Source organism: Chrysochloris asiatica, unplaced genomic scaffold (assembly GCF_000296735.1).
Source record: "Chrysochloris asiatica unplaced genomic scaffold, ChrAsi1.0 scaffold00038, whole genome shotgun sequence".
NCBI classification, from domain to species: domain Eukaryota; kingdom Metazoa; phylum Chordata; class Mammalia; order Afrosoricida; family Chrysochloridae; genus Chrysochloris; species Chrysochloris asiatica.
This window is the reverse complement of record NW_006408556.1, coordinates 7,138,359-7,159,616: the sequence shown is the minus strand read 5'-3', so window position 1 is coordinate 7,159,616 and position 21,258 is coordinate 7,138,359. Positions and strand designations below refer to the sequence as shown.

General features: G+C 50.4%; 1 protein-coding gene across 1 annotated transcript in view; it reads left to right on the top strand.

The window, feature by feature from the left end:
* The first annotated feature begins 2,510 nt into the window (after positions 1 to 2,510).
* The window catches only part of MDGA1 (MAM domain containing glycosylphosphatidylinositol anchor 1), a 91,786-nt gene continuing 73,038 nt past the window's right edge, over positions 2,511 to 21,258 (top strand). The window contains exon 1 of the mRNA XM_006860424.1: positions 2,511 to 2,577. Coding sequence (XP_006860486.1) covers positions 2,511 to 2,577 — 67 coding nt within the window. The remainder of the gene's footprint in view (positions 2,578 to 21,258) is intronic.

Here is a 21,258-nt window from a genome sequence, read left to right as displayed (position 1 = left end):
TTGTACATGAGCATGTGTGTGCAGTAGGTGTGTATGAGGATGTTGCACATAAGAACATGTATGTGTGTGCCTGGGAGGTACTGAAAACCTCTTTGGGAACTTCTCTGGGTTCACCTTTATCACATTGCCTCTCCCGGCAGCCTCTGGCTGCCCTTGCTTTGGCTCTAGACAGGGGACAGCAGAGGCATCCAGCACCCTGGGCCATCAGCCTGATGCTTCTGTCTAGCCTGGATTATAACTGTCCCCTACTCTTCCAAGAGGCCTGAAGTAGGGGGCAGGGGCAGGCCAAAGCTGGCCTGGTGCTCCTGGCTAATTTTCCCGGCTTCCATCGATCTAGCAGCTTCTCCCGAGTCTATTAGCAGTCCGCGAGGAAAATATCCCCCATCGCGAGCCCTGACCTGAGACAGGGAGGAATCCATAGCAATTTGTTCAAACAGAGGAAAAGCGTTTTCCTCTGATTTGTATTCCAATTTATTCCAGCCAGGAAGGGGGTCAGGGTGGGTGGGGGCAAACCCTGGCCCAGTCTGAGCAGGACCTAGGCCCCTCTACTCCAGTCCCCGTGCCAGCCGGGGTGGCAGCTGGTGCTCTCCATGGTTCCTGGGGGGTCTGAGGGGGGAGAGTGGGCCTCAGCAGGAGGGCGGGAAGGGAGGACTGCCAACCTTCCCAGCAGGCCCTGTTTGGCTGGGGAGCTCAGTTGTGGATTTCGTTTTCACAAAACACAAAGCGGCCTGCTCGGAGCCTCTTTCCCAGGCACTGGGGCCTGTGCCAGGCGTGCGCTCACTCACTGGGCCCATGCCAGGGGGGGTGCTGGGCCAGGCACATGGAGACAGTGGCCCCAGCTGGGCTGAGTGGCAGGGGTGCCTATTCTTCTTCTCCAGACACCCTCCTGAGCCAGCTTTGCACAGTCAGAGCTGCTCAGACTCAGGGGAGCTGGCCCCTGGGTAGAGCCAGGAGACCCTCACTGGAGCCCCAAACACGCTGCTGAGCTGCAGTCAAATTCATGCTTTGTTCCTGGTCTGAGCAAATTGATGCTTGTGGTGTCCTGGTGAGGAAGTCTCTTTTGAGCACCTACAGTGATGGGAGCTCTGGCTGGCACGCTTTAAGTACCTACTATTTGCCAGGGGAAAGGAGCCCTGGTGGCACAGTGGGTTAAGTTAAGCATTGCTCTGCTAACCGCAAGATCAGCCATTTAAACCCACCAGGAGAAAGATGAGGCAGTCTGCTTCTGTAAAGATCACAGTCTCGGAAACCCTATATAGGGTTGCTATGAGTCAGAATCCACTAGATGACAGTGAGTTTGGTTTAGGGGTTTATCTGTCAGGTGAAGGATCCCTAGTGGTGTAGTCGGTTAAGTGTTGGGTTAAGGCTGGTGCTCAAACCCATTAGCCGCTCCTTTGGAGAGAGGTGAGTCTGTCTGTAGTTTTACTGTGTCATATAGTGTTACTGTGAGTCGGAACTGATTCCTCAGCAGGGGATTTATTTGCCAGGTGTCATAATGGTTAAGAGCTCGGCTAACTGAAAGGTCGGAGGTTGGAACCCACCCTAAACACCACCAGAGAAAAGACCTGGGGATCTGCTTTTGAAAATCAGCCTTTGGAAACCCTATATGGGTTGCAGCCTACTCAATGGCACTTAACGCCACGGCCGCGGCCAGACGGCGGGCGAGGAGCGCGGCGAACGGAGGCGGCGAGCGGCGCCCGCGCCGCAGCCCCGGCCTCCGCGAGAGCGCGAATTTTTTTCAAACGACTCAAACTTTCTGCCTTTCCCCGCTCTCTGGGGTCCCTCTTGGCTGGAATTGCTTTCCTGGTTCCCGCAGGGCGCCGGGGTGCGATTCCTTCCCCAGGTTCCTCGGCGCCTTGGCTAACTTCGCGGACCCAGGAACCCGCGGCGCTCGCCTGTCGGTCGAACCCAGCCGATGTTGCTCTCCCATTCAGGAGGTCCGGGACCGGGACTCCTTGGCCACCCAGAGGGTGCTAAGTTCGGCCTCTGTGGGTCGGGCCGCTGAGCCCTCAGCGCTGGCCGCCGGTGTAGGACTGGAGACAGTGGATTAACTGGATCGGAGTCCCGACTTCCCTGCCCCCAGCTCCACGGAGGGGAGCCCACGGGGCGGAGAAACGACAAGTTTGTCAGTCGTCGGTGGCCTGTTGGATCGAAGCACCGCCGTCGTTGCAGAGGGGTCCCCGGCGCCCAGCACTTCGCGTAGTCAGCCCCGGGGACCCAGGGCAGCTCCGCAGCTGGGCTTCTCCGACTGGAGCTCTGGCTGCTGGGCGGGTCGCACCGAGGTACCCAGGGCCAAGCCTTCTGTGTCTCCACGCGGGCAGCGGCCCCACCGGAGGAGAAACCCGGGTAGCCGTCGCCTTTCCAGTCTCCTGGTCACCGTCGCCGCCGCCCTCTCTGTCGCCCCTGGGGGAAGGAGGGGACGCAGGGGGCGTCGCGGGACCCTGGTGGATGCACCCCTCGCCGCCTATCGGGCTGCGCCGCCTCGCGGGGATGCAGCACGAACCTTGAAGATGGAGGTGACCTGCCTTTTACTTCTGGCGTTGATCCCCGTCCACTGCCGTGGACAAGGAGTCTACGGTAAGATCCCGCGTTTTGCTCTAGCCGGTTTGCTCCAGCTGGGTTGGTCCAGAGCGCTCCACCCGCACTCGCAGCGCGCGGAAACTTTGCAAGAAGCGCAAAGTGCTGGCTGCCGGGGTTTGGTGGGGCATGGGGGCTTGGAATCCGGAATGGATACCCGCGTCCCCGCCCTCTCCTGGGCACAAGGAGACCGAACTAGCTGCCTGCGGAATTCGGGGACGGATAGGAGAGTCTGGCGTGAAGCCGGGGATACCAGGGAGAGGGAGGTACACCTTCCCATATCTTGTTAGGGGTAGCAGTGACTTAAAACCCTTGAGAGCACCCCCTCAACTCGGGAGATCCTAAAGACTCAAATCCCGGGGTTTGGGGGACTTGCACCGAAACCTGGTCCTCTTGGGTGCTGGCTCCGGAGTGGAAGCCGAACGATGCCGGATCGGGAGTTGAGCGCGGCTTGCGGGTTAGCAGCCTGCGAGCACCGTAACCCCGTGGGTTTGTCTTCACCGCTGTCGCTGCGGCTTGGTTTCTTTTACTTGCTTCTAGACAGCCTGAGCGGACGTTGGCATCCTCTATCTTTTGTGCCTGTGACCCTACCCACATCCCTTTCCGAACCTCTGCGGAGACAGTTCTGTCCTTGGTATCCAGCTATAAAAACCCAGCCCCACCTTCCTTCTCCCTGCTCACACACGCACACATTCAGACACCGTCCCCAGGAAACGCACACACGGCACGTACCCACCTGGCTACATGTCCAAATTGCCTCCTGCCACACAGCTTTGCTCCGGTGCCTACACCCTTATTCTTGGCGCCAATGTGGACTGTGGCTACTTCCTCTTACCTTTCGTGGGTTACCTCAGGAAAGGTATAGGGAATAGGCATCCTCTCTTCAGAGACACTTGGGCATACCCCTCTCCCGGAACCTTCTTCCAGTTCTTCTGGCTCCACAGTTCCCTGACCCAACAGTGCAGAAACTCAGTCTTGGAGTACAGCAGCCCTTATTTTGCCTTCTCCTGACTGGGTGGTCTTTGTAGGTCACTATTTAATGATGTATACTTGGGGAGGATTCTCCCTCCATCGTTCTTTGGTTAGAAGGCCTAATTATTTGCCTTTGGATCCTGGGAGAGTTTGACCTGTTGTGTGCAGGGGTAAGAGACGTTGTCCCCTAAGCTGTCAGCCTCAGGTGCAGGTACTAAGCCTGGCCTGTCTCTTTGCCTGTGCCTGGCAGGAGGGACAGGTGTCCTGAGGGGTATCTGGGAGGTGATAGGTTCCTGGCCCTACACAGGCTTAATTCTCTGGTGAGGCCGACTCAAGCATCTGGCCAAACTCTGCTTCTTAATTAGTTTGTGTGTTTCTTACTGCCTGGCCCCTTGGTCAGGAAAGGCAGGAAGAAAAAAGAATGTAGCAGGGACCTGGGAGAGGCTGGGTTGTGGAGAGGAGGCCACTAAGCAGGTCTCAGAGTCCTTGGAGGAAGACGCCGAGAGTCTGTTGGTTCCTCTTTCCTCCTAAGGTTTCTCTACAGCATCCTCGTCTCCTTAGAGGAGGCCTGAAAGAGATGCTGCTGAGGCCTTTGCTGCTTGTTCATCATACTCTTAGAAGACCCTCCAGAGAGATGAAAATCTTCCTGTCTACTTCTTTCCTCCACCCACCCCTTCCTCTGCATGCCCTTGGGAAGATCTGGCCAGCCCATCTCCTGTCCAGGTCTCTCTTTCACCCCCTCTATCCCCTCCAGCGGTCTCCTGGTGAGGTGCTGTGGGTTAATGACCTGGTCTGCAAAGTCGGTTTGAACTATAAGGTCAGCGGTTCAAGCTCACCAGACGCTCTTTGGAAACCCTATATGGGTTGCAGCCTACTCAATGGCACTTAACAACAACAACAATCCCCTCCAGCATCTCCAACCTTCTCTGGGACTTTGCATCCCCACACCTTGAGGAGGCTTCTAGGGACCTAGCTTGGAAACGCTAGTCATGAGGGTAGGGAGTGAAGGACACTGGGCAGTGGTATCTGTAGATTTATTTTAGGGCGTTTAGGGGCCAGGATTCAGCCATAGGTTTATCTGTTCCTGCTTTGCTTTGTTTATGTTTTTTCCTCCCCTTCTCTTATCCCAGCTGTTCTCCCTCAGCAAATTAAGGACTGTGGAGTGCATTGGGGCCATGTTCTTTGCACCTTCTCTTTGAGATCTTGGCTCCAGGGAAGGCTGGTACCTAAGGGAAGCTGCTGGGTAAAATGGCTTTAGTCAAGTGAGTAGAGAAAAGGGGAAGATCTGATAGAATTAGGAGGAGGGCAAGAGGCTGCTGAGTTCTTTGTGATGCTAGAAACTTTGGTCAGATTCAGCAGGAGAGAACATCTTTGTAGGGCTGGGACCTGGTTCAGTAGTATGAAGCTGAGAGAGCTGGATGGTGAAAATAGTTAAGCACTTTGGCTGCTAACTGGAAGGTAAAGTAGTTCAAGTCCACCCACGGTGCTCAGAAATTAGGCCTGGTGACCTACTTCTGAAATATTAGCTATGGAGAACCCTATGGAGCACAGTCCTATGCTGACATATATGGCTTGCCAGGAGTTGGATTGACTCAATGGCAGCCGGGTATGAGGGCTGTTTTCTTTTGCTTCTCAGTTTCTCCCTAGCCCTAAATTGAATGGAGCAGCTTGAGAAAGATTGAAGCTAGAGGGTAGGGACTCGGGATGGTATGCACGGCCATAATTGTATCACCTCACCCAGCATGGTGCCTGGCACACAGCAGGGCTTGGCAAGCGTTTATTGAATGAATGCTGGGCCATCCTTCTTTCAATTCTTTCGCCCAAAGAATCTGTCTAGGATGGTTGCCGACAGGGCAATGCACATGCTTTCAGGGTCTCTGCTTAGGGAGATTCATGGGGTCCTGGGTTGGCAGCCACTGAGGATTTTGGGAAGAAGAGAGGAGATAGAAACTGTACTTCTCTGGCAGTGGGGAGGCACAAGAGAAAAGTGTGCCCTGGAAAGGACCCCCAGCTCCTGCCTCTATGCCCAGAGCTGAAGGAGGGGCAGATGAGCTCGAAGGCTGAGTTGAGAAGAAGGACGAAGAGTAAGTGTTAGGAGCAAACCAGTCAGGATCGGGCTTGGGCTGTGGTAGGAAGCAGATGCCCCAAGCCCTATTCCCTGTCCCTTCTGAAGTCCTCCCACCTTCTCAGAGGTTGCTGTCAGCCGTCGGGCTGGGGTGGCATTCTCAGTCTTGCCAGGTGGCTTCACTCTTCTTTGGGGCACAGATGCTACAGCAGTCGAATACCGGACCAGATGGTCCATTTGGAGCTGGTTCCCCCTTCCCCAGCCTCCCAATCTCCTGGCCCAGTTTGTTGTCCTCGGAGGATGGATCTGTAATCTCCTTTCTCCCAGGCCAGGAGAGCAAGCTGGCCCCAGAGACCTGATTCTGGGGCAGCAGCGGAGCCAGGTGATGGAGGAGGAGTGTCCTGTGAGTAGATATGGTCAGAGAACATCCCCTCCTCCATCCTGGCTTCCTTACCTCTTCTCATAGCAGCCTACTGGGACATGCCAGGAGTAGGTTGGTAGGACTCCTCTCCTGTACAAAACCACAACAAACCTCTGGATTATTTAATATGCAGGAGTGGGAATTGACATTATCCTTAAGACAGGTTGTTTGCAACTTACTGGTGGAAGTCAAAATATTTCACCAAAGGTGTCATCAGAAACTACTATCCTATGCTAATTCTTGTGGGAACATGAAGACAGATGTTGAATAATTTGACAAGAGCAACATAGCTTACAGAATTATCACCAAGTCAGGTTTTTTTTTTCCCCCTCTTCTGTGGGTTGTGGGAGAAGGAATTTCAGGAAGTGTATCTCCCAGTTCTGTCTTCTTGGCACTGATCTGTATGTGAGCACACTTGGGATTTTTCTTTGTTTCTGCCCGTGCCTGGGACTCGCCTGCCCATACCTGGTCTTCCCCCTATTTCCCCTGGAGGCAGTACATCTGGAAAAACTCAGTTCCTGAGGGCTAGCCAAAGGCTCTGGGTTTCGTAAGTGTCCTTGGGAAGGTTCACATCTCTGTCTCTTCTTCCTTTTCAGTTCTAGAAATTGCAGGAGGGAGTCACAATACAGGCTGTTTTATTTGTGTTGCCAGCATTTTCTGTCTCTCCCAATTGATGCAGACCCCTGAAACAACGTTCAGCTCCCCAGATTCCTGATGCTGGGCTGAAGGGTTCCCCCTCAAATCCAGTATCCTCATGGTGCCCGTCCCTGAAGGCTGGTGCACCTCATGGATGAATGGGGAAGCCATAGGTTGTGGAGGTTGTTAGAGGGGATTTGATTCACCAGGAAATCATCCTGGAGGAGGTGGGCTGGGACATGCCAATGGCCCACATGGAATTGACCAGGCCTGGATGTGAGCTGTTGGGCTGGGGTGGCAAAACCTCATTTAGAGCCTGGTATTAGCTCTGCTTTGCTGGAACATGGAAGGACAGGCGGGGAGCTCTATAGGGAGAATGGAGGGAGCTAATCACAGCTGCCGAGGCCCAGCAAATGAATGATGCAGGAAATCAATACCTGGGGGCGGGAGTGGAAATCCAAGCACTGGTAACAGTCCCAGCTTCTTTCTGCTGCCCAGGAAGCAGAGGTTGGCCTGGAAAGAGTGAGACAGATAGGGGTGTAGAGGAAGGCCTGTAGAGAAGGACCCTTCCTTCACCACCGCCTTGCCTTGTGGCTGGCTTAAGGGAGTTAGATGCCCCACCCAGCAAAGACGGAGGATGTGGGAGATGAGATTTTAGACTTCTCAGTCTTGGACAAGCCCTACCCACTACCAGCTTCTGGACACCTGAGCCAGATAAGCCCCCCAGGTGCTGGGGTGTGTGTTAACTGCCTGGGGGCCCTGTCCTGTGCTGAGGGCGCTGTTGCTCCAGATGTGGCCAGCAGGGGGAGGACTTGGCCGACACATTGCTTCTTGACTTTTCTGGGATTTCCCCCCCCTTGGCCTCCTTCCTCCTGGTAGGAGGACAGTTATTCTAATTTCTCAGCTTGGGGCCGCCTAGGGCTCCTTAGACCTTCAAAAGCTCCTGGCTTCCCTTTAGATCCCACATACCTATCCCAGTCCCCCAGGGCTCTCGGATAGGGCCAAAGTCACATTTCCTGCACCCTCACAAACTTAACATGGCACTTAACAACAATAAACAACAGTGTGGTCCAAGTTTCTCCCAGGTTAGAGGAGAATTCTGTGGTGGGCTCAGCATGTGGACTCCTACTTTGGGCAGGCTCTGTGCCCACCAGCAGGACATGGGACCTGTGTCCTTGCAGAGCAATCAAACATTACATAAAAGTATAAGGAAGAAAGTAAAAGTCATGCACATCTCACCATGCACTTGGCGATGACTCTTTCAGTTATCTTTTTATGTGAAGAGAACAGTACCTTGGAGAGAGAATCACTGCTTACAACAACATTGTATTTCCGTATTGTTGTTTGTTAGATGCTGTTGAACAGATATCACTTCATAGCAACTCCACGTGACAGAGTAGAACATTCCCCGCAGGGTATTTTAGACTGTAATCTTTACGGGAATAGATGGCCAGGTTTTTCTCCTGTGGAACTGCTGGGTGGGTTTGAACTACCAACCTTTTGGCTAGCAGACAAATGCGCCTTTGTAATCCCTTGTTAAATGCTGCCGAGTCTGTTCCAACTCATAGGTATCTTTTATAGAGTTTCTGAGACTAGAATTTTAGTAGGAGCAGAAAGTCTCATTTTGTTTCTCATGGAACGGTTGGTGGGCTCGAACTGCTGACCTTGCAGTTTTAAGATCAGGGCTTATCCTTATAGAGCCAACATGTTCCCTTTTAATCCTTTGTTGTTGTTGCGTGTGCCATCAAGTCGATACTGACTTATAGTAAGTAACCTTGTATAAGGTTCCTGAGAGCAGCTGGTGGGTTGGAACTGTCCACCTTGTGGTTGCCTGTTGTTGTCAAGTGCTGTAGAGTCAGTCTGACTCACAGTGCCCCTATATAGGCTTTCCGAGAAGCAGCTGGTGGGTCTGAACAGCTGACCTTGTGGTTAAAGTGTCATCAAGTTGGTTCCGACTCATAGTGACCCTGTATAGAGCTTCTGAGGAGTGGCTGATGGGTTTGAACCACTGACCTTGCAGTTCAAACTGACCAGTGCTTATCTTACAGTGTCATACCACTCCCTTATAGGTATGTAAATGCCATGTACATTACCAAACATTTTCATTTCTCTGTTTGATTCCCATAATAGCCCAAGAGGTCAGCATAGTAGGTCCTATTGCCCCCTTTTAACAGATAAGGAAACTGAAGCTCCAAGGGTTTAAGTGACCTATTTGTGGTCACATATCGGGTAAGGAGTGGCTTTGAGATTCCATCCTGGTGGATCTGGATTTGGGAACAGGCAAGCTGTGTGTGGTATCCTGTAACTCACAATTCATTAAATATTTACTGAGCACCTCCCTTGAGCCAGGCCCAGCTCTGGGCGTTGACAGGGCTACGAAATGAATAAGATGGAAGTTCTGCCCTCAAGGAGAAAGGGAGGGGAGTCACATACAAGATGGTGGTTCCCTGGAGAGCTTGATAAATGCCATGTGGCAAGGGCAGATAAAGGGCTGTGGGGATCAGGAGGAGGAAGAAATTATTTCCAAGGCCTTTTGGAGGAGGGGGGATCTGAACTGGCCTTGATAAATAGAAGTAAGAACGGAGGAGCTGCCAAGAAGGGCATCCCAGGCGAAGGGCAAAGCTACGGGGGCTAAAGACCCTGGGCATGTGTGGAGAATTCTGAGTCACTCACTTGGGCTGAACATAGATTGAAAGGGAATCGAGGTACTTAGGGTTGGAATTGTTATTGTTGTGAAGTGCCATCGAATCGGTTCCGACTCTTTGCAGTCCTGTATATGGTTTCCAAGGAGCAGCTGGTGGGTTTGATCTGCCAGCCTTGCAGTTAGCAGTCCAGTGCTTATCTTACAGTGCCACACCAGAGTTGGAATAGTAAAGGGATATTGATAAAAATCACTAATGCTTACTGCTTGGACTGATATGAATGCGTTATCTTTTCCTGTCCTCACTACAACCCTTTGAGGTAATCACTTACTGTCCCATTTAGCGTAGTGTTTATGAGTTGGGCTGCTAACCTCAAGGTCAGCTAGTTCGAAACTACCAGCGGTCCTGCGGGGGGCGGGGGGGGGGGGGGAGAAAGATGAGGCTTTCTGCTCTCATAAAGATTTTCAGCCTCGGAAACCCTGTACAGGGTCGCTATGAGTCGGAACCAACTCTGCGGCACACCACCACCACCAAACTGAAAGTTCAAAGATAGCCTTACTTGTCCAAATGGCATAGCCAAACTTGAACTCGCATCTACTGATCAGAAAGTTTGTTGGGGGAGAGAGGCTGGAATCCTGGGTTTGGGGGATGATATCAGGATGGTTTTGAGCAGGAAAATGGGCAACTGTGAGCCTGTATTTTGGGCTGGGTAGCTGTGCAGCTCTGTGCTGCAGGAGGCTGCTAAGAGAGATTGGTCAGGAAGCCCTGAAGTTGTCTAAATGATGTGTTGGGGATGAACAGGACGAAGTGCGTACAAGAACTGCAGTCATTCAACAAGCAGGAGTACAGGCTCTGTTGGAGACTGCTTTTCCTGTCTTGGAGTTTACATTCAGGTTGTGGGGAGACTAGTAATGAACAAGTGTATATAATGTGTTAGAGGGTGATGAAAACTATGACGCAGGATGCAGTTAAGAGGACAGGGAGTGGTAAACTGTGGTACAAGTTTATTCATATACACTGGTGGTTGCGGGGCGGTCTCTCTGAACAGAGACTTGAAGATGTCAAGGGAGGAAGTCCTATTGAAGTGTGCTTCATGCAGAAGACTATCCAGTGCAAAGGCCCTGTGGTAGGATCATGCCTGGCATGTGATTGAAGCAGAGTGACAAAGAGGAAGGGGGAGAGGTCTGAGAGCCAGAGGGACCAGATTGTCTGGGCCCTTGAAAGCTACGTAAGGACTTTGGATTTTATTCCACGCGAGATGAGAAGCCAGGGTTGCTTTGTGGGAAAAAGAGTGTAGGAGAGTAGGGGTGGGGTAAAGGAATGACAGGCTATTGCAAAAGGCAAGATCCCGGATTGTACGATTTTTAGACCTTAAAAGCATACTTGAAGGAACTCAGGTAAGAGACAGGCCCTGAAGGCAGTTCTGAGGTTCGGAGTCAGGAGACTTAGCACGCAGTGGCAATGAAGTAGAACTAACACCACTGGAAGCCAGATAGGTATGGGGCAGTGAAGTGAAGTGGTTAAGAGCCTGGAGGACTTCTGAGTCCTGGTTCTGCCCCACACCAGCTGTGAGATTCTGAGAACTTACTTCTGCTTTCTGAGCTGTGACTTCCTCAGCTGCAAGATGGGTATAGTGTACCCACCGTGGCTAGTGTGCAATGAGGCAGTGGCCCGCAAGCACTGAGCATAGTGCCTGCACTTGGCAAGCACTCAGTGACCAGCTGTATGTTAATCACTCTGAGTGCAGTTTTGAACTTCAGGGGATGCTGGGATGTCTGGGGGAGATGGTGAAAGGACAGGAGAACATGAAGGCTAATGCTCAGGAGAGAAATCAGCTCTGCGGAGGTAGGCTTTCAGATGTGAATTTATGTCCACAGGATGATGAGAGTGAAGACCATGAGGTTGAATGACATTACCAATGAAGAGAGGGTAGAGGAAGAGAAGGGACTGGGCTGAGGCCCGAGCCATGGAGTGCATTAGTATTTGGGGGGTGGGAGGAGAAAGGGGAGAGATAATAGGTGATATAAGGGTAAGAGGAAACCTGGGAGGGGACGAGGTCCTAAAAGCAGGGTGGGGAGGGGAGACAGGATGACCACCTAGGATCTGAGAGACTCATAGGAGGCAGCACAGTATAGAGTTGGGATTCCTTAGACTTGCTTGTACATTGGAACTCCTGGGGAGCATGTGAAAGTGCAGATTCTGTGGGCGTGGGTCTGGGCTGAGGTTCTGCACTTCTGACAGTCTTATGGATACTGCTGCAGTGCATGGACCACACTTTGAGTAGTGAAGGCATGAAGGAGAGAAGACTGGACTACGTTAGAGGGCCACGTGGGCAGTTGGTTGTCTCTCAGGAACCTTCCCCATCTGGAAGGTTGATGCAGGCATGCCCATCTCTTAGAGAAACTTGAGAGTGATAGTACTTTATAAACTCTAAGGTGAACTTCGGAGACTCCTTTTCACAGGAGCTGAGGGGGTGGCAGGCAGATGGCAGGGAGCCCCGGGTGTGGGTGGCAAGTGGAAGCAAGAGGTGCAGGTTGCTCTTTTGAGAATTGTGGCAAAGAAGGGAAGGTGGAATAACCGTTCCCCCTCCTCAAGCCTGTGGGAACCTGACTCTGCAAGGGTGGGTAACCTCAGAGGGATGGCAGCAGCTTGGGCAGGCATGAGGACACTGTTTGGCTGCCTTTGGAGATCCCAGCCCAGGCTCTTTGTTCTTTCCACTTGCAGAAACTCAGCCAATATAGACCTTGATTATCTGGAGGGCTAGAGGCTGCGTATAGATTCTCAACCCTGGCAGCATGTCAGAACCACCTGGAGAGGTTTTTCAATAGCAGATGTTGGCCTTGCCTGGGACCTCCTGAATCAGAAACCCCGCAGGTGGCATCCAGGCAGCTGTGGTCTTAAGAGCTCTCCAGTTGATTGTCAGACACAGCTGGTGTAGGTGGTGTATGCGAATGAGTCCGCCCCAAACCGTTATCTTCTTCCTTCTGGTTTCAGAGGCCATTGCCGGATTTTCCAGGTTTCAGCCCAACCTTTGTTTTAACTAAGTTCAACTGGACCCCAGGTTCTTAAAAAAAAAATCCTACTTCTTAGTTTTAAAAATATGAGCAGGGACTTTTCTATTTTAATGGTGCTAATGGAGGGTGAGCATTAGGTTAAGCATTGGGCTGCTAACAGAAAGGTCGGCAGTTGAACCCACCAGCCTCTGCAAGATGAGACAGTCTGCTCCTATAGAGATTTGTAGCCTCAGGAACCATGCAGAACAGCTCTGCTCTGCCCTGTAGGACAGCTGTGAGTTGGAATCAATTCAAGGGCAATGGGTTTGGGTTTTGGTTTGATGATGGGGGGTCACTTTGAGTCAGAATTGACTTAATGGCAGCAGGTTAATGGAGGGTCCCGATCAGGAGCTGGGGAGACTGGCCCCACTCTTGGCCACCAAGGGATTTTGAGTCCCCAACTAGAAACACTGGAAGATACTCCTTAAAAAATGCTGTTTTCATTGATTGTTCTGTAGATACACTCTGATACCTTTTTGAAATGTGGACCTTTTTTATTTTTATTTTTTTCCTTTTAAAAATTCTCTTTCTTATTTGGTTTAAAATAAGATGGATTTTCCCAAGACGGGACTGCGTTGCTGAAATCCATTATAAATCAAGCAAATATTTATTGAATGCCTACTATACTGGATTCCTGGTATGGCGCTGTGGGATAAGAAGTGGACTGCTAACCACAAAGTCAGCAGTTCAAGCCCACCGGCTGCTTCTGGGAAACCCCACACAGGGTCACTATGAGTAGGAACCTACTCAACAGTACTTCTTAACACTATGTGCCAACGATAAAATAGAGGATGGGTTAAGCTGATACAATTGCCACAACATAGGGCTCAAATATACCCATGATCCTGAAGGTGGTGCAGCACCAGGCAATGTCTGGTTCTATTGTATATAATAGTGTTACCAGGAACCAGAGTTGACGCCATGAAAACGAGCACCACCACCAGTGTCAGGAATAGTGATGGGCCCTGTGGTTGCAGAAATCTCGTCACTTTCCCTAAGGAGCTCCTGGTTCAGTGGGAGAAAGCACAGCTATTCTATTCCCCTCCATTTCCAGATGAAGAAGCTGAGGTTCGGTGACTTGCCTAAAGTCCTACAGTTAATAGTTGGTGGAGTCAGGATTTGAATTTAAACCTGACCAAATGCCAATTCTAGTACTTGCCTTCTGCCCCAAGTGTGAGGTTCCTGAGAGTTATATCTGGCTGGCTTTGTTTGTTTATTTGTTTGTTGCTCCGTGGGAAGGAGAACAGTGGCTCTATAGGATAAGCACTGGACTGTGAACCACAAGATTGGTGGTTTGAGCCTACCAGTCACTCTGCGGGGGAAAGATTTACAGCCATCGAGTTGGTTACGACTCATAGTGACCCTGTGTAGGGGTTCCAAGGAGCGGCTGGTGAGTTTGATCTGCCGACCTCACAGTCCAAACCAATCTTGTGGTCTAGTGTTTATCCTACAGCGCCACACTAGGACTCTCAGAAACTCTATACAGGGCTGCTATGAGTCAGAACCAACTCTAGTGGCACTTAACAACAACAATGGGAGTGCAGTTGTCCAATGGGAGCATCTTGAAGGCTCCAATCACATTCTGCTATGAGAAAAAAAGACCTGAGTACAGAGGTTTTAATCATATTAAGAGTGCGTTTCTTTCTTATGCAAACTTATAGTGACCCTGTATAGGGGTTCCAAGGAGTGGCTGGTGAGCTTGAACCTCTGACCTTGCAGTCCAGCACATTAACCCACAAGGCTGCATCAGGACTCCAAAAAAAGTCTAGAAGTAGGTTATTCACAGCTAGTAAGGTGACTTGCCATTAGACACCCAGGCCCTTTTCATCCTTTGCTCTGCTTTCCTTTAGTTGTTGTTAAGTGCTGTCGAGTGGGCACCGACCCAAAGCAACCCTGCATAGGGTTTCCAAGGAGTGGCTGGTGAGTTTGAACCACCAACCTTGCAGTTCAAACCAAACTTGCAGTCCAGTGCTTCTCCTAGAGTGCCATGCCAAGATTCCTTTAGTAGTGGTTCGCAAACTCTGCACATTAGAATTACCTGATATGCTTTTAAAAACCCAAATGTCCAGGTCATACTACTTCATACCTGGGAGTAGAAGCCAGGCACCTGCACTTGTTTTACAAAGCGATCTGCCAGGTGGTTCCAGAGTGTAGTAAAATATGGGAACCATGGCCTTTAGGACATTTTGTCTCAAAGTCACTAAAGGGTTGCTGGGCCTCAGCCAACATGACATGTTTCAGGCAGAAAGAAGGAAGAATCATTAAAAAGGATTTGTAGTGATTTATACCTGGGTAGTATAAATGGTTGTAAAGTGCTTGGCTACGGACTAAAAGGTTGGAGGTTCAAGTCTACCCAGAGGTATATCAGAAGACAGGTCTGGTGAACTACTTCAGAAAAACCAGCCCTATGGAGCACAATTTCTAGTCTGATACACATGGGGTCCCTATGAATTGGAATCCACATAATTACAACTAGGACTGGTACCAGCTGAGTCAGCTTCTTTCAAGTGCTTTCCCAGAAGCCCTCTTCTCCCAGTGATTTCCGTTGGTCCTTCATAACTGCAAGGACCAACGGATGGAAGGCTGAGAGATGAAATCTTTTAGATGGGCACATCCTCAGCTAAGAAAAAATTGAGGTTCTGTTAGAAAGAAGAAGAGAGTGGATATTGGATAGATACTAAGCAATCTTTGCCACAAATCCCTTACTTTAAGGTCAGTTGGCATTTCTTTAGTAAGAAGGGACTTAGATGGATAGGAACAATCTATCTCCTCCCCATTTTACCTCACCCTTGCCAGCCTAACCCAAGTTGGGGGGGCTCTGACTGCTTTAATGACTTTCAGAATGGATCTTAGAGAAGACCCTTAGATCTTATGGTCCATCCCAGAGTGTTGTGTATTTCGTCTTTTCACGGCCAGCTGGAACCTGAGATTAATTAATTAATCCATTAAATGTTTATTGAGCATCTTCTTTGGGCCAGACACTGTTCTTGGTGGTGGGGATACAGCAAAGAGCAAGATAAAGAGATGACCTAAAATCATAGACTCTTAGAGTGACAGAACCAGGAGGGATCTTAGGGCAAATCTAATAATTTATCAGCGGAGAAACCTGAGGCCCAGAGAGGACAAGAGGTGTCCCTAGGCCACACTGCATATAGGGAGCCCAGGTTGGAATTGTGGAAGGTCAGAGATAATGGGTTTAGTGATCACTTGGACCTAGCTGCTCAATTTCTAGAGACAGAAACCAGTGTTCAGATACAAAGGGTCACACCAAGTTCGTGGAACTGCTAATGAACGTGCTCCCTCTCCCACACCTCCTCCCAAGCCAAATCAGGGCTCTAAGTTACTGAAGGATACATGCTTGTGTGAGGGACTGGCTAGGTGTGGGCTCACGCAGCAAACAGGAAGTATGAGTGACTTTCTTCTGGTGAAGCCATCTCCTTCCTTCTGGACTCTTCAGAGGCTGCAGCCAGCTTCTCCCTCGCTTTCTGCCTCTCCTCAATCCTCTCCCAATACAGCTGTGCCCCCATGGCATTGCCCATTGGCCGTGGGCCACATGCGGTGCCAGGAGGAACTTCTTACTTAGGGATGCCCTGAAATGCTTGAAGTCACTACACCCTAGTCTAGCTCACTCCCTTGATTTCTGGGCATTCAGTGTGATTTACTCAATGTTGTTGTTGTTAAGTGCTGGAGTTGGTTCGGACCCATAGCGACTCTGTGTAGGGTTTCCAAGGAGAGGCTGGTGAGCTTAAATCACTGACCTTGCGGCTCAAACTGACTTTGCAGTCTAGCGCATTAACCCACAGCGCCATACCAGCACTCCGGTTTACCCAATAAACAAGGTAAACAGGGACATACTTGTGCTTACTTACTAATCTATAGTGAACATTTTCACATTTTCACCACACTATCACTTCTGCTTCTAGGTATGACTGGCATCTATCTCTCTCCCAATCCCCACAGCACCTTCCTACTGAATGGTAATGTGAAATTGTTCTCTATAGTTAACAAACACAAGCAAGCTTGTATTTACCTTGCTTCTTGGATGGTCCACCTCTAGGGGCTGAGGGAGCAGGGCTGTGGGGTGGGGATGTGCTACCCCGCTCCACAGCCCCCTGCCCTTCCTTCTGTTGGAGCTGGGGCAGGTGTAGTAGGTGGCTTCTTCAGGTTCCCCTGCAGAATTATAGACCCAGACTGAGGGGCAGATGAGGTGAATGGGTGGATAGGCCTGGCTGGTTGGTGGAGGTTGGTGTATGTGTGTATACTAGAACTTCAGTGGGGAAAAAAAAAAAAAAGGAATAAAAAGATAATGGAAATTTCCCACAGATTTGTCGAAGCCCCCTCGAAGGTGTATATGTGTGTATGACCATTTGCATGAGATTATTGTTGTTAAGTGCCATTTGAGTCTGTTCCGACTCATAGTGACTCATAGTATAGGGTTTCTGAGGAGCAGCTAGTGAGCTTGAACCGCCAACCTTGCAATTCAAACCAACTTTGCAGTTCAAACTGACTTTGCAGAACAGTGCATTAGCCCACAGTGCCACGCCAGGACTCTATTTGCATGAGATAAGCTACCACAATAGAAGCTATACTATATTTTCCATATTCTCTGTACCCTGTACAAATGCACTGCATCTGTATTTTTTTTTTCCACATGGGAATATATGAAGGGATTTCAACAAGTTAGTAGAAGAAATTCATTAACTTTGCATTCGATTTTACCATGAACTTTTTGAAGTCCCCTTGTACATGAGCATGTGTGTGCAGTAGGTGTGTATGAGGATGTTGCACATAAGAACATGTATGTGTGTGCCTGGGAGGTACTGAAAACCTCTTTGGGAACTTCTCTGGGTTCACCTTTATCACATTGCCTCTCCCGGCAGCCTCTGGCTGCCCTTGCTTTGGCTCTAGACAGGGGACAGCAGAGGCATCCAGCACCCTGGGCCATCAGCCTGATGCTTCTGTCTAGCCTGGATTATAACTGTCCCCTACTCTTCCAAGAGGCCTGAAGTAGGGGGCAGGGGCAGGCCAAAGCTGGCCTGGTGCTCCTGGCTAATTTTCCCGGCTTCCATCGATCTAGCAGCTTCTCCCGAGTCTATTAGCAGTCCGCGAGGAAAATATCCCCCATCGCGAGCCCTGACCTGAGACAGGGAGGAATCCATAGCAATTTGTTCAAACAGAGGAAAAGCGTTTTCCTCTGATTTGTATTCCAATTTATTCCAGCCAGGAAGGGGGTCAGGGTGGGTGGGGGCAAACCCTGGCCCAGTCTGAGCAGGACCTAGGCCCCTCTACTCCAGTCCCCGTGCCAGCCGGGGTGGCAGCTGGTGCTCTCCATGGTTCCTGGGGGGTCTGAGGGGGGAGAGTGGGCCTCAGCAGGAGGGCGGGAAGGGAGGACTGCCAACCTTCCCAGCAGGCCCTGTTTGGCTGGGGAGCTCAGTTGTGGATTTCGTTTTCACAAAACACAAAGCGGCCTGCTCGGAGCCTCTTTCCCAGGCACTGGGGCCTGTGCCAGGCGTGCGCTCACTCACTGGGCCCATGCCAGGGGGGGTGCTGGGCCAGGCACATGGAGACAGTGGCCCCAGCTGGGCTGAGTGGCAGGGGTGCCTATTCTTCTTCTCCAGACACCCTCCTGAGCCAGCTTTGCACAGTCAGAGCTGCTCAGACTCAGGGGAGCTGGCCCCTGGGTAGAGCCAGGAGACCCTCACTGGAGCCCCAAACACGCTGCTGAGCTGCAGTCAAATTCATGCTTTGTTCCTGGTCTGAGCAAATTGATGCTTGTGGTGTCCTGGTGAGGAAGTCTCTTTTGAGCACCTACAGTGATGGGAGCTCTGGCTGGCACGCTTTAAGTACCTACTATTTGCCAGGGGAAAGGAGCCCTGGTGGCACAGTGGGTTAAGTTAAGCATTGCTCTGCTAACCGCAAGATCAGCCATTTAAACCCACCAGGAGAAAGATGAGGCAGTCTGCTTCTGTAAAGATCACAGTCTCGGAAACCCTATATAGGGTTGCTATGAGTCAGAATCCACTAGATGACAGTGAGTTTGGTTTAGGGGTTTATCTGTCAGGTGAAGGATCCCTAGTGGTGTAGTCGGTTAAGTGTTGGGTTAAGGCTGGTGCTCAAACCCATTAGCCGCTCCTTTGGAGAGAGGTGAGTCTGTCTGTAGTTTTACTGTGTCATATAGTGTTACTGTGAGTCGGAACTGATTCCTCAGCAGGGGATTTATTTGCCAGGTGTCATAATGGTTAAGAGCTCGGCTAACTGAAAGGTCGGAGGTTGGAACCCACCCTAAACACCACCAGAGAAAAGACCTGGGGATCTGCTTTTGATGATTGTTGTTGTCTGCTCCTAGCAACCATATATGACAGGGTAGAACTGCCTTGTAGGGCTTCCTAGGTGGTGATCTTTACAGGAGCAGACTGCCATATCTTTCTCCTAGGAAGCAGCTGGTAGGTTCAAACAGCTGACTTTTAGGTTATCATTGAGCGCGCTCCACCCTATGGGACAGTTCTCTGTCCTAAGTCACTATGAGTCAGAAGAGGGCACGTCAAAACAACAACACTGCAGAACACTTGCCGGAGGCCACTCTTCCTCAGGTGTCAGTTTCCTAACTGTAGAGTTCCTGACCCTTCCTTCACTGCTTAGTTCTTCTTGCTTCTCCTCACCCTCATCTTTCTCTCCCCCTAGATTGAACTGGGTGGCCCTGGTGACTGGGATCTTTGGATCAATGCCTCGGCAGCTCCCCCTTTCTGGAGGAACCCCAAGAAGAAGCTAACTTCCTTTTTTCTGGGTTCCTTCCTTTGGCTTCCTCTTGCCCTCCTTTCTCCTCCAGAGCCCAGGCCTCCTCAGAGGTGACCCAATGGCAATTGGAAGGAAGAATTCTGGGAAGGGTCAGTCAAGTGGTCCTCAGCATCTTCCACTTCCTCTTCTCTGTTTCCTACCCTTGTACATCAGCCCAGCCTCTCAAGGGAGCGGAGTAACCTGAGAAGTTCTTCACACCCGGGTGTCAGCGACTAGCAGCTCAGGTCAGCTGCTGCACCTGACTAGCCAGACTCCATGATATCACCAGGGTCTAATTTCAGAAGCAAGTAACTAAATATATTAAAGTCGATGAATAATCATCTCCCTCGCTCGGGTTAGAGTGTAGGGAGGCAGGGTGGCTTGAAGGATAGGAGTAGAGGTGTCTGAAATAGATACAGTTCTTGACTCAGTTTCCCCATGCACATGAGAGAGTGATAATAACACTATTTCCCAGAGGACTGAAGTAGAGATGAAACGTGGGACATGGGGAAAGCGTTTCTGAGCCCCGTGCCTGACTGCCTGACGCAGAGGGAGTAAATGACTTAGCTGTTTACTCCTTGGTAGGAGGCACTGGTAAGTGAGTGATTTCAGTACCAGGTGCCTGGCTAAGGAAGATTGCTGTCACTGCTGAGTCATTTCTCTGCCACCAGGGAAGTGGCATGTGAGGCTCCATGTACAGACATGTGATGCAGTATTGGAAGAACGAGGGATCGAGACTGAGACCCTGTTCTGGGAGAAAGGGTAGCAGAATTCCAGGCCTCCTTTCCCCTCCTTCTCAGGCAGTTTAGAACCAGAATGTTTCCTTTTAGCTACTTTGTAATTCGGGAAACAAGTGTTTTACATCCAGCTCTTTACCTACCTCTATACCTATTCTTACCTCCCAAAAGGCAGCACCCCTCCTTCTGTGTTCTCAGCCCCTGGGAAGCTCCTAATGGCAATGACTTTTCTGTCCCTGGCTGTGAATGAACTCTGGTCCAATTGGCCTCCCTCATCCCCAAGCCCTTCACTTTTCTCCCCCAACCTACTGGGTTTCAAATCATTTACAGGTTGCTCAGAGGCTCAGCATTATAATCAGCTCCTACAGTGCACACCACTTATGTGGTTTCTAGAATTTTAGCCAAAAAAGGAGAGAAACTCTTCAGTGATGGAAAAAGAAAATAACACAAGCAAGAGGCCAGATATTACATTTCCTGATTTATAAATATATCTGATGCTCAAGAAAATAGGTCCCCAAACTTAATTCTTCCTGAATTGACTCTTGAAGAAAAAGACTGCTTAACCTTTTCAGGGATTTAACTGTGTTTTTATGCCTAAAGGTGCTCATCCTTTGAAAAGGACAAAGAGAGTGCAGGAAGAAAACCCAAAGCTGAGGGAGAGGGGGATGGAGAGTGATGAGGGGAGGTGCTCAAGGAAGGCCTTTGTTGGAAGGGCACCGAAGGAAGTGAAACCCTGGGGAAGAGCAACCTGGGTAGAGGAAGCTGCAAGTGCAAAGGTTCTGAGGTAGACATGAGCACGGCCTGCTTGAAGAGCAGCAGAGACCAGTGTGGCTGCAGTGACGAAGAGGGCAGTAAATGTGAGGAGAGGGTGTTGTGTGCCTCCTGGTTGACTCCAACTCATAGCAACTGCATGTGACAGAGTAGAATTGCCTCATAGGGTTTCCAGGGCTGTAATCTTTATGGGAGCAGATCTCCAGGTCTTTTCTCCTGCAGAACCACTGGGTGGGTTCGAACTGCTAATCTTTCAATTAGCAGCTGAGCACTTGGCTATTGTTCCACTAGCAGGTTCCTTGGGAGCATGGTTGTTGTTAAAGTGCCATTGAGTCAGTTTCAACTCCTAGCGATCCTGTATAGGGTTTCCAAGAAGGGGCTTGTGGGTGTGAACCACCAACCTTGTGGTCAGTAGTCCCATGCTTAATCACAGTGCCACACCAGGACTCCTGGGAGCATGGTGGGCTATTGAAAAGCACTAGCTTTTATCCAAGCATTAAGGGAGCCCTAGCAGCGATATATACTCATATGGATGCGAAAGCTGGACAGTGAATAAGGAAGATCATAGAAGAATTGATGCCTTTGAGTTGTGGTGTTGGAGGAGAATACT